Source organism: Bos mutus, chromosome 2 (genome assembly GCF_027580195.1).
Source record: "Bos mutus isolate GX-2022 chromosome 2, NWIPB_WYAK_1.1, whole genome shotgun sequence".
In the NCBI taxonomy this organism is placed as follows: domain Eukaryota; kingdom Metazoa; phylum Chordata; class Mammalia; order Artiodactyla; family Bovidae; genus Bos; species Bos mutus.
The window spans coordinates 75,659,534-75,684,631 of NC_091618.1; the positions used below are offsets into that span (position 1 = coordinate 75,659,534).

Consider the following 25,098-nt stretch of genomic DNA (forward strand, 5'->3'; position numbering starts at 1 on the left):
CTGGAGTGGGTTGCCATGCCCTCCTCCAGGGAATCTTTCCCACCCAGAGATCGAACCCGTGTCTCTTAGATCTCCTGCAGTGGCGGTGGCGGGGGTGGGAGGTTCTTTACTACAAGTGCCACCTAGTGCCCTTCATGAAGGACATCTGTACTGAAATTTCACCATATTTTACTCATTGATCTGGCCAAATGTAAACATATATTATTCTCCCCTGCACCATCTTCTATAATCTATTTCTTTATTGGCTCCGTTAATTTTCATTATTTTTCCAAGTCAGAAATTTGGAAACATTTTAATACTTATCTCTTTTTAAATACATACAAAGTAACCATTGCCAAACTGTATCTGTAGGGGTTGTTCCACCCGGTTTCATAGGCCCAGTTTTGAAAGTCAGTGTTTGAACAGTGTTTAAACCCTTTCTTTGATTTATATTCCTGTCAAAATTATGCTTTTCTTTCATTCAAAGTAATGGATGTCTTTGACTGAAGAAGGGAAATACTAACAAGATGAAAAAGAAACGAATGTCAATTAATACTTGAATTATTATTATCTTCCTACATGAATGTGACTTCCTCCACTTAAAATTATTTAATACTCAATTAAATCCAAAGTCCTTAGTCCATGACATGAAGCTTTTCCAGACATACTTTTTACATAACCACATTCCTAATATTTGTCCACTTTTCTCTTTGAATTTTATGTGCCCTAGATGTGTCCATTATGGCTTTTACTTTCTCCCATTGGCGTGCTTTTGAATAGTTGACCACCAGTTCTGGTGGTTGAAGGTTCAGAGGGTAGGGGGCTTGATCTGTAGCATTTGCTGATTTCTGTAGTGTAACTACTCTGACCATGGCTAAGTTTAAGCTAGTTACATGAAATCAACTGGCTTGCAAAATTCTGGAAATTTTACAGTTGGTCCTTGTTGAATGGTATATCCAGTTCTAGCATACCACTGGTTCCTATGCCCACAAATTTTACCTCCGGGCTTCAAATATGCTACTTACTTGACTTGATTTTAAGTCTTCTTTCTGTGCCTGAGAAGTTCCCATTAATTTTTTAAAGTGTGTCTCGGATGTCCGTCCGTTTTAGAATTGCCCCCCTATCCTTACCCCAGCTTTCCCGTGTGGTCTATCACTGCCTCATTGGTTTTTCTCTTCATCATTGGAAATGGTTTTATGTTGAGTTCACCACATTATCATATCTTTTTATTTATTTATCTGTTTTCCAATTACACTGTTAGCATTTAAAGCACTTCAGTCTTGCAGATGAGGAAATTGATGTGCAGAGCCTAACAATATGGGGAAACGTAAGGCCACATTTGTTTATTTTTAATAGACCAGTGTGCAAAAGAATGGACAGATTAATACTCAAAAGCTTACATTTACTTTTCTGTGACCTTACACAGATGATTTAGCCTTCCTGACCTTACGTTTTCTCATCTACAAATGGACGTAATAATAGGTAAACTCATGAGACTGTTGTAAGAAAATGCCCATGAAGCACAGTGCAGTATCTGACACTGAGGAACCAATGAATAAAGAGGAACTGTAGGCTGTGTCAGAAAGTGCAAGCACATGAGAAGAACCTCCATTGTTTCTGAGGATGCTTTGAACAAGGTACAGGATAGACTCATCTTACTTATGTGTCTTGTGAGGGTGAAACATTGTAACTTCACAGTTTCAGATGAAATCCAGTGTTCATTCTTAACATGTAAGACCTTCAATAGGTTTATCATGATGCCTCTAACATTAAAAAAATTTTTTTCTCTTACTTTAGAGCTTATCATGAAAACTTGAAAAACCCAGGTTTCAGGTTTGTTTGTTTGCTTTTAATCCAGACTAGGTGCTTCATAATGTGATTGCACTCTCTTAGCCCATGGCCTGCTGTTTTCTGTTTCTGTTCCTTCAGCCTTTGCATGCAAGATTCCTTCCCTTTGACTGTCCAGTCCTGCATCATGCCGAAAGACTGTGAAACCACTGAGTGGTCTTCCTGGAGCCCCTGCTCTAAGACCTGTCGTTCAGGGAGTCTCTCACCAGGATTTAGGAGCAGGAGCCGCGATGTGAAGCACGTTGCTCTTGGAGATGGAAAGGATTGCCCTGAACTTATCGAGAAAGAAGCCTGCATTGTCGAAGGAGAGCTTCTGCACTTATGTCCCAGGTATTGTGTATTCTTTGGCATGAGTGTTCAGTTCTATATAATCTGATTTTACGTGATATAGACATGTTACCGATCACTATAGCTGTGTCTCATACTTGTCGAGTCTTTACTCAGTGCAAAGTTTCATATTAGGCAGTAGAATGCAATGGGGTTAGGGCATAGGCTGCGTTGATTCCCTGGCCTCCAGTCCTACTTCTGAGACTTTCCAGTTATGTGCATTTTGGCAAGGGAGTTAAATCTAGTGCCTTAGTTTGCTCTTCTACTAACTGTATTCACTTCATCTAGCACCTGCCACAGCATAAATGTTTAATAGCCATTAGTTATCATTACCTGATGTGCCAGACCTAATTTTTCTGATAATCTGAGAAGTCATTCATCAGCATCTTCATTTTGTAAATAAGGCCATTGATGCTCAGAGAGATTAAGCAATTTCTGAGGTTACATAGTTAATGAATGACAGCCCCCTGATTCTAATGACACTCTTTCTCTGAAATTCACTGTCACCCTGGGGCACTGTTTCTATTCCAGGTCCCTAGGGAAATGGAAAATGCTGGAAACGGGTTGACACAAATTAATAGCTAAATTGAAGACCTTGATATTGGTTATATTTTGCCTGATTGTGTCACCTTTGGTGAAGACCCCAGTGTATTTTCATCTGGTTGTTGGCTTACAATGGACTCAGTCTGATAATGATAGAAGTTGTGCAGAAGTCAGTTGGGGATGAATTTGTGATAATTCCTGCTGCACAGCTGCCCTGAACTATATCTTAAGTCTGTAGCTATATTAGATAGATCTTTTCTAGTTTCTTATTGTATCTAAGATTTCAGACCATTTCCTCAGTGAAACAGTGAAGCAAAACATACCGTACTGTAGGAATTAATCACCTGGGATATGTGGAGTATAAGCAGGTTACAGACTCACCTGGTGTTGTGGATGGGCCTGGCTATTCCTTATACTTGAAAGAATGAGTGAGAGGAGGGCAGAGGTTGGGGAGTGGGGTATCGCTGAGCAAGTTCCTTTTTTCACATTCTTAGTCACACACTTCTTCCACCTCACCATAGAAATCGGGGTTGATTCAACATACTCCTTATATAATGATTGTTCATTTTTTAGTAAGATGACCACTTATATTTACATCATTTCTTTCCTGAAAAAGAGAGAAAACAGATGCAGTTCCTGATTCTTGACAGGTTAACCTACTGTCACAGAATCCTTCCTAATTGTATTGAGCGTGTGTTCAGTCTTTCAAGACACTAATTTTGGGGCAAAGCATGAGATTGGAAATAAAACCTGAGGTCTCTGTCCTTTTTGAACTTGGATAGACCTTGGGTTAAAATTGTATACCATTACTTTTTAGCTGTATATGTTTGAAAAAGCTATACAACTTCTTTAAGACATTCCCCTCGTCAATAACATGTGTCTAAATATGCTGCCTGTGTTGGAGGTTTAAGAGCTGCACACTAGCACTGTCTATCCCACTGCTTAGCACATAGGAGGCACTACAGGTGTACTGATTCTTATTGTTATTTTCAGGTGGATTCATTTCCCCCAGTAAGAGAATCTCCTCTTGGAAGGCATACTGTAACGAGTTCAATTCAGTTGCTCAGTAGTCTCTGACTCTTTGCAACCCCATGCACTGCAGCATGCCAAGCTTCCCTGTCCATCACCAGCTCCCAGAGCTTGCTCAGACTCATGTCATCTAACCATCTCATTCTCTGTTGTCCCCTTCTCCTCCTGCCTTTAATCTTTTCCAGCATCAGGGTCTTTTCCAATGAGTCAGTTCTTTGCATCAGGTGGCCAAAATATTGGAGCTTCAACTTCAGCATCAGTCCTTCCAGTGAATATTCAGGACTGATTTCCTTTAGGTTTGACTGGTTTGATCTCCTTGAAGTCCAAGAGACTCTCAACAGTCTTCACCAATACCATAGTTCAAAACCATCAATTCTTCAACACTCAGCTTTATAGTCCAGCTCTCATATCTATAAATGACTACTGGGAAAACAATACCTTTCATTAGATGGACCTTTGTTGGCAAAGTAATGTCTCTGCTTTTTAATATGCTGTCTAGGTTGGTCATAGCTTTTTTTTTTTTTTTTTTTTTCCCAAGGAGCAAGTGTCTTTTAATTTCATGGCTGCAGTCACCATCTGCAGTGATTTTGGAGCCCAAGAAAACAAAGTCTGTCACTATTTCCATTGTTTCCCCATCTATTTGCCATGAAGTGATCAGACCGGATGCTATGATCTTACTTTTCTTAATGTTGAGTTTTCAGCCAGCTTTTTCATTCTTCTTTTTCACTTTATCAAGAGGCTCTTCAGTTTCTCTTTCTGCCATAAAGGTGGTGTCATGTTCATATCTGAAAGTGAACGTGAATGTGAAGTCGCTCAGTTGTGTCCGAATCTTTGTGACCCCGTGGACTGTAGCCCACCAGACTCCTGTCCATGGGATTCTCCAGGCAAGAATACTGGAGTGAGTTGCCATTTCCTTCTCCAGGGTATCTTCCCAACCCAGGGATCGAACCCAGGTCTCCCACATTGCAGGCAGACACTTTACCCTCTGAGCCACCAGGGAAGCCCATATCTGAGGTTATTGATATTTCTCCTGGCAATCTTGATTCCAGTTTTTGCATCATCCAGTCCAGCATTTTGCATGATATACTTAAATAAGCAGGGTGACAATATACAGCCTTGATGTATTTTTCCCAATTTGAAACCAGTCCATTTTCCAATTTGAAACCAGTTCATTGTTCCATGTCTGGTTCTGACTGTTGCTTCTTGACCTGCATATAGATTTCTCAGTAGGCAGGTGAGGTGGTCAGTATTCCCATCTCTATAAGAATTTTCCAGTTTGTTGTGATCCACACAGTCAAAGGCTTTGGCATAGTCAATGAAGCAGAAGTAGATGTTTTTCTGGAACTCTCTTGCTTTTCCTATGATTCAACAGATGTTGGCAATTTGATCTCTGGTTCCTCTGCCTTTTCTAACTCCAGCCTGAACATCTGATAGTTCTTGGTTCACGTACTGTTGAAGCCTTGTCTTGGAGAATTTTGAGCATTACTTTGCTTCTGTGTGAGATGAGTGTAATTGTGTGGTACTTAGAACATTCTTTGGTATATTATCTATTCTATAATAACTTAATAGAATAGAAAGTTATTCTTCTGAGTGATTTGAAGATTATTTTTTTCCCTATGGAGGTCTAGTTTAGGAAGATTCTCAATGTTATGCTGCCAGGAATAGAATCTGAGTTAAATGATAACTTCACGTGTGTCCTTTTTTCCTTCATCCTTTTCAAGGAATGGCTGATGACTTTCTCCTGATATTTTCAACAGTTTTTTGAGTTATAAATATCCTCCATTTTCCTCTTTTTTTTGTCAATAACTATGCAATTCTCTTGTAAGAGTGGTACCTCCCTAAAGATGTTGAAGAAGTTGAGTTGTATCAACTTCGTTAAGCATGACTGCCTTTTATTGAGTATATGCTTTAGGTCAATAAATTTATGAGAGATATTATAAAGATTATTTAGAATAATATGACGTTTATCATCTAAATGGGACATGTTTAATTGTAAAAAGTGATGTAAATTGGTATTGTCTCTTTTGATTCAAGTTGAAGTCCATTTGGCTTCAAGGTCAGTGATCTTTTCAATACCTCACACTGACTCTCATGTTAGTGAAGACATACACCCAGATGAGGGTATAGATACACATATATGTGCATTCATACATGTTATTTTTCCCAACAAAATACCATGGAATAGTAATACTTCAAGATGTTCAGTTCAGTTCAGTTCAGTCACTCAGTTGGGTCTGAGTTGGATCTTTGTTCACAAAGTAATGTCTCTGCTTTTTAATATGTTGTCTAGATTAATGATAGCTTTTCTTCCAAGTAGCAAGCGTCTTTTAATTTTGTGGCTGCAGTCACCATCTACAGTGATTTTGGAGCCCAAGAAAACAAAGTCTGTCACTGTTTCCATTGTTTCCCCATCTATTTGCCATGAAGTGATGGGACCAGATACCATGATCTTAGTTTTCTGTATGTTGAGTTTTAAGCCAGCTTTTTCACTCTCCTCTTTCACTCTCACCAAGAGGCTTTTTAGTTCTTCACTTTCTGCCATAAGGGTGGTGTCATCTTCATATCTGAGGTTATTGATATTTCTCCCGGCAATCTTGATTCCAGCTGTGCTTCATCCAGCTAGGCATTTCACATGATATACTCTGCATATAAGATTTATCCAAGATTAATTTCTACTTTGAGCTTCATTTAATTGAACCTTCACATCAGAAAACAGGTCCTGACAAAAAGTTCATTGGAGGTTAACCTGGGCCTCTAGATCTGCTGTATAGAAATGTTACTGAGTATGACATTTTCTAAAAACCTTCTCAAATAGTGAATTTGTAGGAGATAGGAGTCTTAGAAAATTCACCGAATACCAACCAGTGTTCTCTAGGGAGAATGATGTGTTTACTAATGATTCTAGTTGGTGGTGGGGAGGAGCACACTTAAATAACAACAACAAAATTAACATTGGCTGACATTCTTATTTGTCTGAGATCTGAGCTGTGGCCTCTGCCTCAGGAAGGCATAAAGACTGTGTGTTAACTTTTGTTTCTAGTTTGACACCGGTGATTAAAATTCATCGTGAACAAGGGAAATAGAAACAAAAATCTCTTAGGGATCAAAAATATCCATTTCTCCTTTCCCAGAATTCATGAGCACTTCATATGTATCAAGAAATTTAATTCGCCACCCTTCTCCTTAGTAGGAAAATGTCCTCTCTTGGAATGTCACTTGGTTTTACCCTTCTACCATCTTTGCTGTAGGAGATGTTTTCCTTTGTTAAATAAATATACTCTTAAACTCTTGCCATGTGCCAAGCACTACATTAAATGTTTGGGATACCTCAGAAAATAGATTGGACAAAGTTCCCTTCCTCTTATGGGACCTAAATTTTAGTGAAGATATACTAAATAAATGTAATAAATAAAATAAACTATATATTTTGTGTATGAAATATAGAAAAAATGAATCATTAGAACAGGGCAAAGATAGAGACTTCTGGAATGCTGTAATGGGGGTCAGCTCAGGTTATAGAATTAAAGAGTGTCATTAGAGAAACTTCCTTTGAACGAGCAGGATCAGGGACTGGGGTTTGGAGGAGGACTTGAAGGAAGTGAGGAAATTAGCATTTCAGTTAATGAGAGGAAGAATATGTATTCTAAGAAGAGATGAGCTAGAGATGTGTTTACTTCCTACTTCCTCCAATAATAATACTGTTCACAGTGGTTTTTAGTTGTATAGTTCAGGGGCTACTCTTTTCACTAGCTAGACTCCACTAATCAACATTTTCACTTGAACACTGTGAGTGCCAGTCCCTAAGGCATGAAAGCAATTGTGACCAAGAAGAGCCCCTGCTAGAAGAGCTCCCTGACCCTGAACACTTTGGAGATTCCTTGAAGCATCGAGCATAAGTTAACCTGTAAGGCTGAGGTCAGCCTGTGTTAAGCTAATTTGGGAAACTTTATTTTTTTTTTTTAGTTTAAATTTATTTATTTTAATTGGAGGCTAATTACTTTACAATATTGTATTGGTTCTGCCACACATCAACATGAATCCACCATGGGCGTACATGTGTTCCCCATCCTGAACCCCCCTCCCACATCCCTCCCTGTACCATCCCTCTGGGTCATCCCAGTGCACCAGCCCCAAGGATCCTGTATCGAACTTTAGAACTACAGTTGCTACTTGAACAACCGGGGTTTGAAATGTGCAGGTCCTCCAAGACACAGACATTTTTCAATACTAAATAATACAGCACTACACAATCTGAGGGTGGTTGATTTCATGGATAAAGAACCTTGAATACAAAGGGTGGACTAACACCAAATTTTCTGACTATGTGGAACATCATCACCCCTAACCTCTTATAGTTGTTCAAGAGTCAACTGTATAAGGGAGTTAGCAGTATAGCTTTAAGATCTTTGTGAGAGAAAGTGCTTAAGGCTACTTTCACAGAGTCGTACACGACTGAACAACTAACACACACACTCATGTACACACACATATAGCTGTAAGTTTGTTTTCAAAAGGATGCTATTTTCCCATCTATTTGCCATGAAGTGATGGGAACAGAGGCCATGACCTTCATTTTCTGAATGTTGAGTTTTAAGCTAGCTTTTTCACTTTCCTCTTTCACTTTCATCAAGAGGCTCTTTAGCTCCTCTTCACTTTCTGCCATAAGGGTGATGCCATCTGCATATCTGAGGTTATTGATATTTCTCCCGGCAATCTTGATTCCAGCTTGTGCTTCTTCCAGCCCAGCATTTTGCATGATGTACTCTGCGTATAAGTTAAATAAGCAGGGTGACAATACACAGCCTTGACATCCTCCTTTCCCAGTTTTGAACCTCTGGTTACTGGACAGCATAAGAAAAGGCAGAGGACACAGACAACTGGGACCTGACCTGATGCTACAACAGCTATGACTCCAGACCCTCTGTACTTTAAGCATAGAGCCTGTTCTGGCTGAACACACTAACAGACAAGAATACTGAAAAATGTCAGCATCTTTCTTGGAACTGATACCTTGGATGACCTACCAGCAACTTCCACAATCTCCCCAGGAGACAACAGCTTTCACACTGAAATGACTGTTGTATTTCTTAAATGTTAATTTAACATTTAAAATTTAATATAAGTATAAGACAGTGCTGTTAAAAGGTAACAGTGACCACTATAGAGTAAAACTTTTAAGAAGATCTCTAGGCAGACACTGTATGGCTGATATTTTACATAGAGTGTGTGAATTACTGCCCAGAAAAAACAATTTCCTAAACATTGCTTCAACACTCTGGTCTGACACTGAAAAATATGGGGCCTCATAAACTGTCTCTCCTTACCTCTAGTATGTGTTAATTTATCTCTGTTTTGGGTAAACTAGAGATTCTTCATAAAAGGTCTGTCTGTGCAGACTCTGAGAGGTCTATGTGGGTCTTCTACCCACTTTGATGTGCTTTTAAAACAACCTGCTGTGGCCAGGCTGTTCCTTCCTATTTTCTCTTTAAGGTATTTAACCTGATTTTAAGTTTTATAGATAAAGTTATTTTTCCTTGAGAAAACTCTGGGGATCAATTGATGACTTTTTTTTCTTTAAGATGACTGTTAAAGCCAAGTAATGGTGCCAAGAGAAGGGATGGTGGATAAAAGTTGGCTTAGTATTTGGCTTCCTTTGCCCATTGGAATGAAGTGAGTGTTAGAAGAGGAATGTTGTGTCTTGAAGAGATGTTTGTTCAACACCTGCTTAGCCTTCACTGTGCTGATTGGTGGAAGACTCAGGAAATTTCAGTCTGTCTTAGTGTATTGATTTTAAGAATCTTGTATAATACTCTCATTAAAAACTAGCACATCTTCAAACATTATAACTATGTTCTTTAAGAGTGTTTAATAGTTGGTAATGTTCCCATAACTCATCCCAAACATATGGATTTTTTGTTAGTTTTTTTTTTCTGCCTCTACTTCAGAGTGGGTAGCATCTATAAAAGTGCCTGGCTTAGAGTAAATGCTCAGCAGACAATGGATAGATCATCAAATGTAGGGCAGTTCCAGAACAATTTTATGCACAGGATGCTTTATTCCATGCTGATACTTAATATGACATGTGTGAATAATTCAAGTCAGTTTGTATAACAGGCATCTGAAATTGGCTTCATAAAGAATATTCAATATGGACATCTCCCCAGGGAAGGAATGAACACACAGAACTTGTAAAGTGGTCCCCAGTGGCTGCCTTGCTTTTGCCAAGTGTGTCTGGATTTCCAGAAAAGAAGTTTCTGTCATCATTAGTTATAAGAGTAGGTTCAAGAAGGGTGAGAAATGAGACCACAATTAGTTAGTGTCAGTCAGTCTTGTCTGACTCTTTGTGACCCCTTAGGCTGTAGCCCACCAGGCTGCTCTGTCCATGGGATTTCCCAGGCAAGAATACTGGAGCGGGCTGCCATTTTTTCTCCAGAGGATCTTCCTGGCCCAGGGATTGAACCTGGGTCTCCCATATTGCCGGTGGATTCTTCATTTGTAAAAGTCTGACTTCTGGAAAAGAAGGGCACACACATTGCCTACCACATCTACTGATCTTTTCCCATTGATTGTCTACCATAGTAATACCTTGCACATACTAGAAGCTCAGTCAGTTCAGTTCGGTGCAGTCGCTCAGCCGTGTCCAACTCCTTGTGACCCCATGAATCGCAGCACGCCAGGCCTCCCTGTCCATCACCAACTCCCGGAGTTCACTCAAACTAATGTCCATCAAGTCGGTGATGCTATCCAGCCATCTCATCCTCCAAATGAATTAATGAGTTCTTTAAGGAAGCTTTTTAAAATTGTTTTAATTAAGCAGCTTTTTTACAGCACTTGAGGAGTAAAGGAGTCATGACCTGGAACCTCAAGAGAATCTGTTTGGGAAAGAAATAGCAGTTTCAAAGAATCTGTAAATTGTTTCAGCAGAAGGAGACCGATGCCTTTTTATTGAGTCCATCTTTTATTGGTGCGTATTTTTTCATGAGTCCCTGTTGTTCCACTTTCAGTTCTCCTGGATGGAAGATTTGCTCCCCTGTTAGTGTAAGAAAGTTAATGTATTGCTAAGTGCTGTGCGTAGTGATAGAAATCTATTAATAATGCATACATGGAGTTTGACTGGCAAAGTCATCTGCCGAAGAGCAAAGAGCTTTGCACTTGAGAGTAGCTTACCATAATCAATAGTCCCACTCTATTCAATAAAAAATTACTAGAGCGTAAAACACATAAAGCTCGATCAGTTCTCTTTATTTTGGTTGTCTGTTCAGCAAAAAATGACAACTTACTTCTTTTCTAAATGCATTTACAATTTTAAAAGGACTACAGACATTATCATAAATTAGTCATGCTGCAGTACACGGATTTTTAATATACACACATTTAATTTGAATATATTGTGCTAGGGTTTCAATTCCAAGAGTGTTTGCAAAGCTATATGTGCTTAGTCAAAACACGACCATTCACTAATGCAATTATTCTTTCAATCTGTCATTGTTAGATCACTGAAGATTCTATTCCATGTTGCTTTGCTTTAGATCTAAGCCTTTAGAAGGAGGAAAGACATCCACACTCTGTAAGCAATTCTAAGCCTTCTGAAAGTGACAAAGCATGCATTCTAAAGGGCGAGGGTTGCTGTAAAACTCTGATGGTCTTGCCATACTGCTGCTATTAAAATCAGTTTATGTCACCTTAGTAGGATGAAAGTCTTTTTAAAATAGTCACTAAATGTACGTACTTTTCTAATTTGACTTTGCTAATTTAGAATGTCTCTATTCCTTGCTTCAGAGCAATGCATTCATTCCTTACCCCTTCTAGCCTTCCCCCATAAATTTGGAGAATAGTTTGAGTACAGGTTTCCTAGGGTTAGACAATAGTACTCTCAGGAAGACAAGCTGGCTACCCAGAGGATAAGATTTCCAGGCCTTGGGGAGCTTTTTCTAATCCAGAAATTGTCTCCTCTATTTCTTTCTGGAAATGTGTATGCCCACCACTAGAGATTTCTTTCTTTGGTTTAATCTTGAATTCTTATTGTAAATTGCATATACCTTTTCAGAATGATGAAATATTTAATAATAACTCTTAATATATGGAGCTTCCCAGGTGGCACAGATGGTAAAGAATTCGCCTGTCATTTCAGGAGACACAAGAGACCTGAGTTCGATCCCTGGGTCGGGAAGATTCCCTGGAGTAGGAAATGGCAACCCACTCCAGTATTCTTGCCTGGAAAATTCTATGAGTAGAGGAGCCAGGAAGGCTACAGTCCATGGGGTGGCAAACAGTTGGACATGACTGAGCAAGCACACATGTGTAATTTAATAGTATCCTGTGAATACATTTATTGACTATTTCCTAAGAGTAGACTTAAATTATGGGGGACATATGAAGAAATTGGCTAGTGAGTTCAGGTGTGGGAGACAGCTTCAGAAAGCAGAGTATAGCAGTGAAATTCAGGTTTTATTCATTTACCTGATATCTGAGTTCTTGTCCCATTTCCTGGGCTGTTTCAGGTAAGAATTCAGTGCCAAGAAATTGTGCTACTAGTACTTGGGGCAACGTAATTTGGAATCATTCTTTTTTATTTATTTATTTTATATGGCTACGCCTGGTCTCACTTGTGGCATACAGAATCTTTGGTCATGGCATGCAAACTCTTAGTTGAGGCATGAGGAAGCCAGTTCCCTGAACAGGGGTTGAACCTGGAACCCCTGCATTGGGAGTACAGATGTTTAGCCACTGGACCACAAGGCAGGTTCCTGAAATTATTCCCCACTCCTCTCTTTCTCTCCCACTAGTGCTTAGTTGCTCAGTTGTGTCCGACTCTTTGCGATCCCATGGACTCTAGCCTGCCAGACTCCTCTGTCCTTGGGATTTTTCAGGCAAGAATATTGGAGCAGGTTGCCATTTCCTTCTCCAGGGGATCTTCCTGACCCAGGAATCAAACCTGCATCTCCTGTGTCTCCTGCTTTGAAGGCAGATTCTTTACCCACTGAGCCATTGGGGAAGTCTTCTCCTACCCATGTCTAATCATCAGAAGGCTGTCTCCACCTTCACAGAATATCCAGAGTCTGATCACTTCTCGTATTCACTGTGAGTGCCCCAGCTGAAGCCTTAGCAGCATGTTTCCTAGAGTAACAAATGCCTCTAAATTTATCTCCCTTTTTCCACTGCCCTGTAGTATGTCCTTCAGTCAGTGGCCAGGATGACTCTTTCACCCTCCTCAAAACTTGACAGTGGTTTCCTAGCACATTTGGAATAACACTCATAGTCCTCCCTCTGTAGCCTGGCCCCTGCCTGCCTCTCCCTCTTTCTCCCTCCTACCTTGACCTGCTTGTTCCAATCACACTGGCTCCTGAGGTTTCCTACAAAGCGCAAAGCACTCGCCTTCCCTGGGACCTTTGAGCATACTCTCCTCTAGAATGCTTCTTGTCCACCTCTTCTTGTGCCCACTGCTTTATTTTATTCAGCATTCTGCAGGCTTTCCTGATACAGTGTTGAACTAGCTCTCCTCATCCATCTCTCTCTGATGGACATGTTATCTGATGCCGAATTCTGTTTTGGTTCATTTCTGTCTGTCTACCGCCCTAGAAGGTCATCTCTTCAGGGTCAGGGGCTTTGTCTTGATCATTGTTATTCTTTTCTATTGTCTGAATCCATCCTTGACATATAACTAGAGTTCAAGAATTACTTCTTAAAAGAAAAAAGAAATAAATGCATGGTTGATTAAGTGATTTGCTTACTATTGGGCAGGCTTATTTCTGTTCCTAGAGAGTCCTACTTTTAATTCCTTTCTGCCATCCATCTCGCATACATACCTTAGCATTGATTGAAATATTCTTAACACAAGTTATTTCCCTTGGGTATTCAGTATATAAGTGGCTGACAGTGTGACGTCTCACTAATGGTGAGGTCATTGGAATCATTTTCACATAAAAGATTGATGTCAGGTTTCCCTAACACTCATGGTAGCCAGGCAGCAAAATGGTGAGTTTGATTTCAGGGCCTTGAAAAGGTATTAGTCATCAGAAAATTGTCATTTCAGCATTTTGTGGGAACTTGAATTTTTACAGTTAGATACATTTATTGGGTTTATATTTTATTTTTCTCTTTAACTTGTTCTTATCTCCTGAAAATGCTAGAATTTGACCCTATGTGACCACAGTGTTCAAATTCTAACGGCGTGCTTTAGTCCATGGGGTCGCAAAGAGTCGATGGCTGAGTGACTTAACTAAACTGAACCTAACTGATGATATTCTCAACAAGTCTCTTTACAGACGTGTTGGGAAGACTATATGAAGTTTTACACCTAGATTGGTTAACGTGGTACCTGTAACAGACTTAGCGTGCAGAAGACTTTGATTGTTATTATTGCTTCAGGTGTATGTCATGATATCCTAGAAGCCTTAATAAATGAATGCCTTGTCTCTGCTGTTCAGTCAGGCCATGTGACAAGACAAATGGATCCATTCATGAGGGGCTACATTCATGAGGGGCTACATTCATGAGGGGCTACGTCCATGAGGGGCTATGAGGATCGACTAATTGGTTTCATGTCATGGCCGTTTACTTTACTTGAGGCATTTGTATAGTTGGTTTCAAAGTGTTCTTTATCGACAAGAGGCAGGATCTTGGCCTTTGAGACACTTCCTATTTCTCTCTTAAGCAGAAGGACAAAGTAAGGCTTGAAAGGCAGCAGAGTTGGGAGAGAAAGGGTGGAAAGGCCTGGTCTTTGATGTGGACTTGGACATTAAAGAGAATGTCCTTGGCAATCAGGAAGCCAAGTTGTCCAGAGGCTGGAGGGCTATTCCTGTCACAGCCTCTGAGGGAGATAACAGGCAACATTTAGCTGAGAAGACTCCTTTGATTTCTTATTCTGTCAGATCCTAGAGACAATTTCCCAGGTTGGATGAGTTCAGAATGTTCAGTTTTCCTGGCTTCCAGGTGATTTGTGACTGAACATACTGCATTTGAAAAAAAAAATAAAAATAAAAAGGCAAAGACTATGAAAAGACTGGCATGTTAAAAAGGAATATAGAAGTCCTTCACTAATGTGCTTTTTCCTTTGCCTCTTGCTAGGTTGGTGTTTTCTCTGAGGTGGTAAGCAATAGCAATCATGATAAATGTCTACTTCTTTTTTCTTTTTTTTTAAGAATTTGTTGTTTGCCAGTGAATGGAGTTTGGGTGTTTTTGGTTAAAGAGCTACGAACAGGGTTTTTGTTACTTTATAGAAAACCATAGTCATTAAACTTTTCATTTATCTCTAAAATGACTCCCAAAATTCCTCCATTGCTAATTCTTATAGGGTCATGATAAATTAATTGAAAAAGCAGTTTATGCAGCATGGCCCATTCCTTTCAAACAAGTGAACAAATTGCTGTGACTTGCTATAATTCTAAATGCTCTAAGTTTCTTTTATGTTCTTTACTGAATTTTGATTCTTGGAGGTAAGACTATGGCATTCCTGGATCCCTAATATTAACTTCTGATAAAATCAATTAAGTTCTCATAAGTACAATGTTGGGTGTGTGTGTGTGTGTGTGTGTTCTATGTCAGCAGGAGACCAAAAAACAGGTGTAAGAGGATGTAAAAAAGGGAATTAACATTTACTGAACATTTGTTATGTGCTTTGATCCACATTCAGTGTTATTACCCTTATTTTACAGTTAGGAAAATAGAATTGAGCCAAAGTCACATGACTAGTAAGTGGAAAGGCTCAGATTCAAACCATGTCTGTTTGATTCCAAAGCATGCTTGTCGTCCACACCTTACTGCACCTTTTCCCCACCTTATTTGCTATAGGAGCCTTAGGGTAGAACTGCTCTGACCTCCTTAACAGCTAGAGAGCCCTTTTAGGCAATCAGTGCGGGGAGAGGATTTGAAATGAGAATGTGGTAACTGTCCAATTAACCCACCCCTACCACACTGTGCCTTGCCTTAGAGTCCAGAGACAAGAGAACTTACCTGTGCCCTGAGACTCAGAGACACAAGAGACAAGCCTTCTGCCTGAGTGACCATGGAGTCTAGGTGACCCCTCTGTCTAGTGAGGAGAAAGAGCTTTGGATCATCACCTCTGGAGAAGAACCGTCTCTGGGAAGACTTAGACTTTCCTCCATCTTTCATGCCCAGGAATTAGAAACATGTTATTGTCTATATTCACCTAGTGTAAGCAGGACTTAGCTCGACACTTCAGACTCTTGTCCAGCTCTCTGACTGATTTTCACTTGGAAAACCCTGTGAAAATGAAGTAGTGAGGCAAAGGGAGCAGAATCCTGTTACTACAGACCCCACAGGATTATCCAAATTCTTTTACTACAAAGGGCTTTTCACAAGACTGATGAGCCTCAGCTTTCAAGCTTTTTAGAATGAAAACCCTCCTTGTCTAGGGCTTTGCTCACTCTTAGGTACTTCAGAGATTTGCTTCCTGATTTTGATGTCTGTTACTTGATTTCAGTTTTACTCTAGTTTTTATAAGGCCAGGGCCTTGGTGAGGCGTGTTTATTTTTTAGTACTATTTTTTTTCTTTGAACAATCCCCAAACTGAGAAATTTTTCCTAAAATATGAAATGGGACAGCAGAGATGAGAATGTTCTTATATTTGGCTTGTTACTCCAGTAACTAAGGAATCTTCTGATATTTATGTGAATTCTGTTGGATTATCGTAATGCTATGGGCTTTAGGAATGCTCTCATAAACCACAAAAGTAGATTCTGTCTGAAACCTACTTTTGCATTCTCTAGGTATGAATGTAGTATTATTATCATTGTTTTATTTTCTGTAAGTTGTGCAGAAACTTCATCATGCCTTCCCCCTTCTTTGTGTGTGCATGTGTCTATCGCTGTGTATCTCAATCAGTTGTAAACCAAGAAGACATTCTAAGTCAGTATAACAATGGCATGTCTGTAAATGTGTGAATAAAAGAAAAACAACTCACCAATTAAATACAGTGGTACATAGAAGCTGAGCATCAAAGAATTGATGCTTTTGAACTGTGGTGTTGGAGAAGACTTTTGAGAGTCCCTTGGACAGCAAGGATATCAAAGCAGTCAAACCTAATGAAAATCAGTCCTGAATATTCATTAGAAGAACTGATGCTGAAGCTGAAGCTCCAATACTTTGGCCACCTGATTCAAAGAACTGATTCACTGGAAAAGACCCTGATGCTGGGAAAGACTGAAGGCAGGAAGAGAAGGGGATGACAGAGGATGAAATGATTGGATGACATCACTGACTCGATGGACAAGAGTTTGAGCAAGCTCCAGGAGCTGGTGTTGGACAGGGAAGCCTGGTGTGCTGCAGTCCATGGGGTCACAAAGAATTGAACACGACTGAGTGACTGAACTGAACTGAACTGATGGTGAACTCGTTTTTAATACATATACCTTTATTCCAATGGGGTCGAATTGATAGAAATACCTGTATCAATAAGGTTGACAAGTTGGAGGTAGTCTCTGTTCATTTAAAATAATATACTCAAACATTCATACACTGTCCTACTAATTAAAAAAGAAAGCTCAACTTTCACACAAAGTCATCTAAAAGTTTGTGGAATTAAACCCCATGATGAGTTCACCTGCTAGAATTAAGCTCATTTAGTTTCCAGCTCCTTCCTCTAATTTTTTTGGCCATGCTGCATGGCATCTGGGATCTTAGTTCCCCAGCTATGGATCAAACCCACACCTGTTGCATTAGAAGCATAGAGTATTAATCACTGGACTACCAGGGTCTTTTCTCTGATTCTTTATTCTCTTAGAACTTTAAGTCTGAGACATCTCTACTATTTACCCATATTTTCCTTCATTCAATCTTCTGGTCCTGTGCTATTAGCATGATAGACTGCCTACTTTTTCTCAAGGAAATAAAAGAGGTTTAGTATTCAAAGCTGGTAAATGTCTTTATCCATAGGCGACGATTTGATACTAGAAAGAGAGATGATTACATACATTTGATGTCAATAAGTTTCCTGTGGAATTCTGTGTTTTCCTTACTTCTTCTTCTTCTTTTAAACAAATCACACCAAACAGGTATTCCTGGAAGACCTCTGAATGGAAAGAATGCCAAGTCTCTCTCCTTCTCGAGCAGCAGTACCTCCACTGGCATGAGACGGGACCCATTTGTGGAGGTGGGATCCAGACCCGAGAGGTGTACTGTGCCCAGAGAACACCAGCATCCACAGCACAGAGGGCCAAGGAAGGTAGGCAGCCAGTACTGGGGCCAGAGTCTGCTGCTGACTGGAATGGAAATGCATTCCAATACCATCTCCTCATATTCTCCTTGGTATAATGGACCTTCAGCATTCACAAATGTAAAATTTTATTGCCTATTTGCCAACTATCCTTAAGTTCTGCTACTTGCAATAGTTAGGAATAGTTAAAAATTACTAGTGATAATAATTTCCTCATTGGAAGGGATCATTGTGAAAATTAAATGAGAAAATAGACCTAAGATCAGGAACAGAAGTGAATGCAGCATGCTAAGGGGCTAGTATGCTGGAGTCAGCCAGTTGGCAAAGAAGTAGTAACAGTCTTTTTCTTTTTTTCTATAAGAGAGGTTTTTTTGTGAATGTGCGAACTTCTACGGACATATCATTTTCAGATATCAAGGATCCATTGTCTTATTGCCAGAGTTTAAATAATAAGAGAACAATAAGGAAGAAAGTGGGGGAGGAAAAACAACTTTGTCCATGGTATGCTCTCATTAGGTGTATACAGTCCTTTTGTTTCAGAGTTTGGCATGGTGATAACATATAAGAACTGAAAAACTGGCCCAGATTTACTTAAGTCAATGGATTGAAAAGCCAAGAGTATGCAGTAATGCTTCCAGTCTAGAAAAAATGTACGGTCTGTACCAGACACATTGGAGGGGCACTTAGCAGTGCCCGCTATAGAAGTGGTCAAGATGGAAATGCTTCCTTGAGAATGTGCATGTACGTTTCTCTACTGTCCAACTTGGTTAGGGAGAGAGGTGTGAGCTTTCTTATTGTGGAGATATATCCGTTTTATCCTGTGACGTTTTTCACCAGGTGCCTTTTTTTGTGACATGGCCTCTCATCATTTCATAGGCCATGACCATAGCCTTCTATGAGTCACTGCATGACTAATAGAGGGGTCATCCTTACAGACTCCTTAGAATTTGCTTCAACAATTGAAGTTACAGTGCTGCATTTATAGGGCTAGAATGATTTAATAGGTGAATTTTTTTCCTTCTCTAATGTCTCTTTTGGAAAGTGAAAATTTACACACTTTCTCTTCCAGGATAGACATGACTATGCTTACTTTTCTAAATTTGGAGGAATAGAATTTAGATTAAAAAAATTCAAATTTTTCTTTCAGACATTGGTGATCTTTCTATTTCACTTTCTTTTTCTTCTCCTTTACTGTTGTCTACAGTAATAGGGGCTTCAGGGGTCAAAACATATATAAATTTTTTTTAGAATTGATATATTATGATCTATTTTCAGCTTCAACATTGAATCTTCTATTGACATCTTCCTAAAGTTTCTTTAGTAAAAATAGCTTTCTTATCTTATGGATCAACTATTTCTAAAGTTTTTTTCAACCTTAGTCTTTCCAGCTTTCTTAATGGAAACATGCTGGGCAGGAAGTTTGTAATTAGGAGGAAATTGGAAGGATGGTGTTCTAGGGTTGGGAATCATATGCTACATGTTGGGAAATGTTAAGTAGAGGAAGGATGTTAAGTGCACATTTAGCAGCCTGTTAAGCCCCAGGACAATATTCTTCAAGCACCTAGAAAAGAGGAAAAAATCTTAGGACAAGGCATACTTCTAAATTAATACTTTGGTTCACATGGAAACAGAAAGTGATTAGAAAGCCTAAGCTTGGTAACCCAGGTCTTGGGTGGTGGTTGGTGGAGGTGCTTAGATGTGGGGACAAGATACATACCCATGGATGTATATGATGAAACTATGTATTCTTGTCGAAATTTGAGTAAAGTAGTCAAACTGTTGCTGATTGGAAAATACAGGACAGCCACATTGGATTAAAGGCATGGTATAGTTTACTACTTACATTTGTAGTCATTAACAAAGGTCTGATTTTGCTGTTGTGTGGACATGAACCAGAAATATCATTTATTAGTTTTGTTTCTTATAAATGCTTTCATTTTCTACTATTACCATTTATGGGTTGTTGTTTAGTCACTAAGTTGTGTCTGACTCTTTTGCGACCCTGTGGACTATAGCCCACTAGGCCCCTCTATCCATGGGATATCTCAGGTAAGAATACTGAAGTGGGTTGCCATTTCCTCCAGGGGATCGTCCTGACCCAGGTATCCAACCTGTGTCTCCTGTTTGGCAGGCTTATTCTTTACCACAGAGCCAAGTGGGAAGCCTGTCATTTATGGATATACCTTGACAAATCTGGCAATGTGAAAATTTCTTCTTGGCTCAAGTGAAATACAAGAAAACAATTGAATTGCAACTATAAGAGACCAAAGAGTATGTTTGCCTAATTAAAGAGGCATAATTTAAATATTTCTAACCTTTCTGCTAATGCAGTAACAAAGGCCAAACTTTGGTAACTTTTTTTTTTTACATTTCCATTTTTGTGAAGATCAGCTTTTTTGTTTGTTTGTTTGTTTTTTTCCCTATTATTGTGTCAGATTTTGTTTTGAAGGGAGAGAGACATTTAATAGCATTGACTTTGGTAAACTTTTCTCAGTCACACTTGACTTTCCCACCAAGTTAAGTTTACCTTTGGCTATAGAATATTCTGTTTACTTTCTGGAGTGGAATTTCTGGATTCTTCTTCCTTGGAAATCCCACCATCCACTGTTAACTAGCTGCTCTGCATTCCAAGAACCTGATCTTAGAGGAACCTACAATTTTCAATAAATAAATAAATAAGGTTTATTTCCAGGATCTCTCATGAGATAAGATGCAATAGAATTTCTAAATACCAGAAGAAAAAAAAAATTGAAAGGACTACTAATTCTCTCCCAAGGTCCTCCGAGTCTCATTCTGGCTGGTGAGGCTGAATTAGGATCTCAGTGCAGTTCTGTTGCCAACTTATTCTTGTTGATACCCAATTCTCCATTTGACCTCAGTTCATTGTATGTGTAGTAGTATAATATGGAGTATTTACCTGGTTCTGCTATTCATTGACCATGTGGTATTTTAATTGCAGCAAAATTAATGCTGTAATATTGAATATGAGAAGTGTTGCTAGTAATAGTTACAAGCCAAGCCAATAGTAATAGTAATAGACAAGTCAATGTGTGAATCAAACTATAGCAGAATATTTATGATTTTGTTTACCAGTTGCTATTGTAGTAGAGAAAATTGTATTTCTCTTTTATAATTCAGAAGCACCTGCCAGAGTGATGCTTGCCTATAAATCTAAACACTTGGATTCGTTGAAACCATTTTATTCTTGCCCCTTTCTAAGGTGAAATTAAAACCACTCAGCCTACATTCAAGAGTCATTTCTCAGGTGGTAAAATGTTGAAACAATGGACATACCATCATTAATCTAATAGAAAGAGGGAAAAATGTATTTCATTCAAGAGAGTGTAGCCTAGAGATTGGCATATCAACAAATGCAGGTTGAAATAATATAGAGATATAATGTATTTATATGGTGAATAAAACAAAACAGAAACCTAAAAGCTAAAAAAGAAAGACTGGAAAAAGATACTGGTGTGTTGGCAGTTAAAGCAGAATATTACCTAGATATTTTCCCATCTTTTAGATTTATTATTTGCCATTAAACAGACTCAACTACTTCAGAACGGACACACTTTAGCTTTTAATTGTTAAGTATATTTACTTGACCACTCCACACCAGTTAAGAGCAAATAGTTCTTGAGTCCTATGTCTTTATGAAGCTAGGCCCAGAGTTGGCATTAAGGCAGTACATGATATGTCATAGTTTTAAATATGCTGGTTTGCTGAGTAAAAAAATGGATGACAGTCACACATACGTTGTTGTTGTTTTTTTTTCCCCAAATGATTTGTTATGTACTAGCTATATTTTAGGGCCTGTCCTAGACGCAGGAATTATAAAGATGCCTCATTAACTTATAGTCTTTTAATTGTGACAACAGTTGTACTAACAATTATGCTATAGTGTCTTAGGTTGTGTATTTCAGTAATCTTGTATAATATGTTGTTGTTGTTCAATTGCTCAGTTATGTCCAACTCTTTGCAACCCTCGTGGATTGCAGCATGCTAGGCTGTCAATATATATGTGTGTATATGTGTATATATATGTATATGCATATGTTATATATATGATGTTGTTGTTTGTCACCAATGCATATCCAACTCTTCTGCTACCCTATGGATTATAGTCTGCCAGGCTCCTCAGTCTGTGAGATTTCCCAGTCAAGAATACTGGAATGGGTTGCCATTTCCTTCACCTGGGGATATTCTCAACCCAGGAATTGAACCTGGGCCTCCTGCACTGCAGGCAGATTATTGCTGAGCAAGCCCCATATATATGGCATAGTTAGAACCATTTAATGATGCCTGACATTAATCTTCACAATGCAGATGATGCTTAGAGAGAGTTTGGAGAATCAACAGAAGAAAGTACTCAAAGTCAAGACTGGGAGAACAGATGAAAATATGTAGAAGTGTTTATATTCAACAGTGGCATGTGAACTGTTATAAGGGGAGCATAGGAAGTTAGATAACACTTAAAAACTAGGCTCTGAGAAGAACATTACATAATGATTAAGGTATCATTCCAAGACGAAGATACAGCAGTGTATATGCATGCAACATAGGTGGTACACCTGAATACATAAAGTGAATAACAACAGACATAAAGGGAGTAATTGACAGAAACATATTAATAGTTGAGGACTTTAAGATCCCACTTACACGAATGGACAGCTCAGACAGAAAATCAGTAAGGAGACACAGACCTTAAATAACACATTAGACCAATGGACTTAATAGATATTAGTAGATCTATAGAGCATCCAGTCCCAAAACAGCAAAAAACAAACAAACAAAAACATTCCTTTCAAGTGTACATTGAGCACTTAAGCAGGATAGATCACATGCTAGGGAATAAAATATCTCATTAAATTCAAGAACATTAGAGTAATATCATGCATCTTTTCTGGCCACAAAGATATGACTCTATAAATCAACTACAAGAAAAAAAAATTCAGAAAATATAAAGACATGGAGGTTAAATAATATGCTACTGAATAGCCACTTAAAAATAAGAAATAAAAAATACTTGGAAACAAATGAAAACAAATAAACTAAAAAACATGATGATCTGACACCTATGGGACACAGCAAAAGCAGTTCTGAGAGAGAAATTTGTGGGAATTGTGAGTCTATGTCAGCTATTTGTAAGGCCTCCTCTGACAACCACGTTGCCTTCTTGCATTTCTTTTTCTTGGGGATGGTTTTGGTCACCACCTCCTGTACAATGTTCTGAAGCTCTGTTCATAGTTCTTCAGGCACTCTGTCTACCAGATCGAGTCCCTTGAATCTATTCATCACCTCTACTGTATAATCATAAAGTATTTGATTTAGGTCATACCTGAATGGCCTAGTGGCTTTCCCTACTTTTTTCAATAAGTCTGAATTTTGCAACAAGATGCTGATGATCTGAGCCACAGATCTTGTTTTTGCTGACTGTATAGAGCGTCTACATCTTTGGCTGCCAAGAACATGATCAATGTGACTTCAGTGCTGGCCATCTGGTGATGTCCATGTGTAGAGTCATCTCCTGTGTTGTTGGAAGAGAGTGTTTGCTATGACCAGTGCATTCTCTTGGCACAATTGTTAGCCTTTGCCTTGCTTCATTTTGTCCTCCAAGGCCGAACTTGTCTGTTACTCCAGGTATCTCTCGACTTCCTACTTTTGCATTTCAGTCCCTTGTGATGAAAAGGGACATCATTTTTTGGTGTTAATTCTTGGAAGTCTTGTAGGTCTTCATAGAACTATTCAACTTCAGCTTCTTCAGCATTATTAGTTGGCACATAGATTTGGATTACTGTGATGTTGAATAGTTTGCCATGGAAACAAACTGAGATCATTCTGTCGTTTTTGAGATTGCAGCCAAGTGCTGCATTTCAGACTCTTTTGTTGACTATGAGGTCTACTCCATTCCTTCTAAGGGATTCTTGCCCACAGTAGGAGATAGAATGGTCATCTGAGTTAAATCCACCCATTCCTGTCCATTTGAGTTCACTGATTCCTAGAATGTCAATGTTTACTCTTGCTGTCTCATTTGACCACATCCAATTTACCTTGAATTATGGGCCTAGCATTCCAGATTCCTATGCAATATTATTCTTTATAGCTTCAAACTTTACTTTCACTACCAGATGAAACCAAACTGGGTGTTTCCACTTCGGTCAGCCTCTTCATTCTTTCTGTAGCTCTTTCTCTGCTCTTCCCCAGTAGTATATTGACCATCTACTGACTTGGGAGAGGGGTCATCTTTCAGTGTCATATTTTTACCTTTTCCTACTGTTCATTGGATTCTCAAGGCAAGAATAATGAAGTGCTTTGCCATTCCCTTCTCCAGCAGACTATGATATGTCAGGCCCTAACTAGCAGAGACATGGCCTTCAGCCACTTAATGTAGCTGGATGACACGCCTGGTGCCCTGGTTGTCCCATACTGGTCCTTGTTAAGCATGTAAACCTTCATTTTCCATCGCGTATCGGTCAGTGTGTGCCCAAGGGTGGAGGCAAAGGCCCTGCTGGAGTGGGTGGGAAGGGGGTCTGGGGAAGGGTGAAATTAATGTTGGAGGATGCCCGGGAGCAGAGGGTATCCTGGCCTCACCACTGCCTCTGTCGCCTACTGAATGCAGAGTTCCAGACAATAGCAAGGATAGATAAAGATAGATAAGAAAGCCTCCTTAAGTGAACAGTGCAAAGAAACAGAGGAAAACAGTAGAATGGGAAAGACTAGAGATCTCTTTAATAAAATTGGAGATACCAAGGGAACATTTCATACAAAGATAGGCACAGTTAAGGACAAAAACAGCAAGTACATAACAGAAGTAGAAGAGATTAAGAAAAGTTGGGCATTTCTCTAAAGAAGGCATACAGATGGCTAACAAACACATGAAAAGATGCTCAACATCACTCATTATCAGAGAAATGCAAATCAAAACCACAATGAGGTATCATTTCACGCCAGTCAGAATGGCTGCGATCCAAAAGTCTACAAGCAGTAAATACTGGAGAGGGTGTGGAGAAAAGGGAACCCTCTTACACTGTTGGTGGGAATACAAACTAGCACAGCCACTATGGAGAACAGTGTGGAGATTCCTTAAAAAACTGGAGATAGAACTGCCTTATGACCCAGCAATCCCACTGCTGGGCATACACACTGAGGAAACCAGAAGGGAAAGAGACACGTGTACCCCGATGTTCATTGCAGCACTG

General features: G+C 39.2%; 1 protein-coding gene across 1 annotated transcript in view; it reads left to right on the forward strand.

The window, feature by feature from the left end:
- The window catches only part of THSD7B (thrombospondin type 1 domain containing 7B), a 926,619-nt gene that overhangs the window by 236,576 nt on the left and 664,945 nt on the right, over positions 1–25,098 (forward strand). The window contains exons 3-4 of the mRNA XM_070380583.1: positions 1,909–2,157; positions 17,739–17,908. Coding sequence (XP_070236684.1) covers positions 1,909–2,157; positions 17,739–17,908 — 419 coding nt within the window. The remainder of the gene's footprint in view (positions 1–1,908; positions 2,158–17,738; positions 17,909–25,098) is intronic.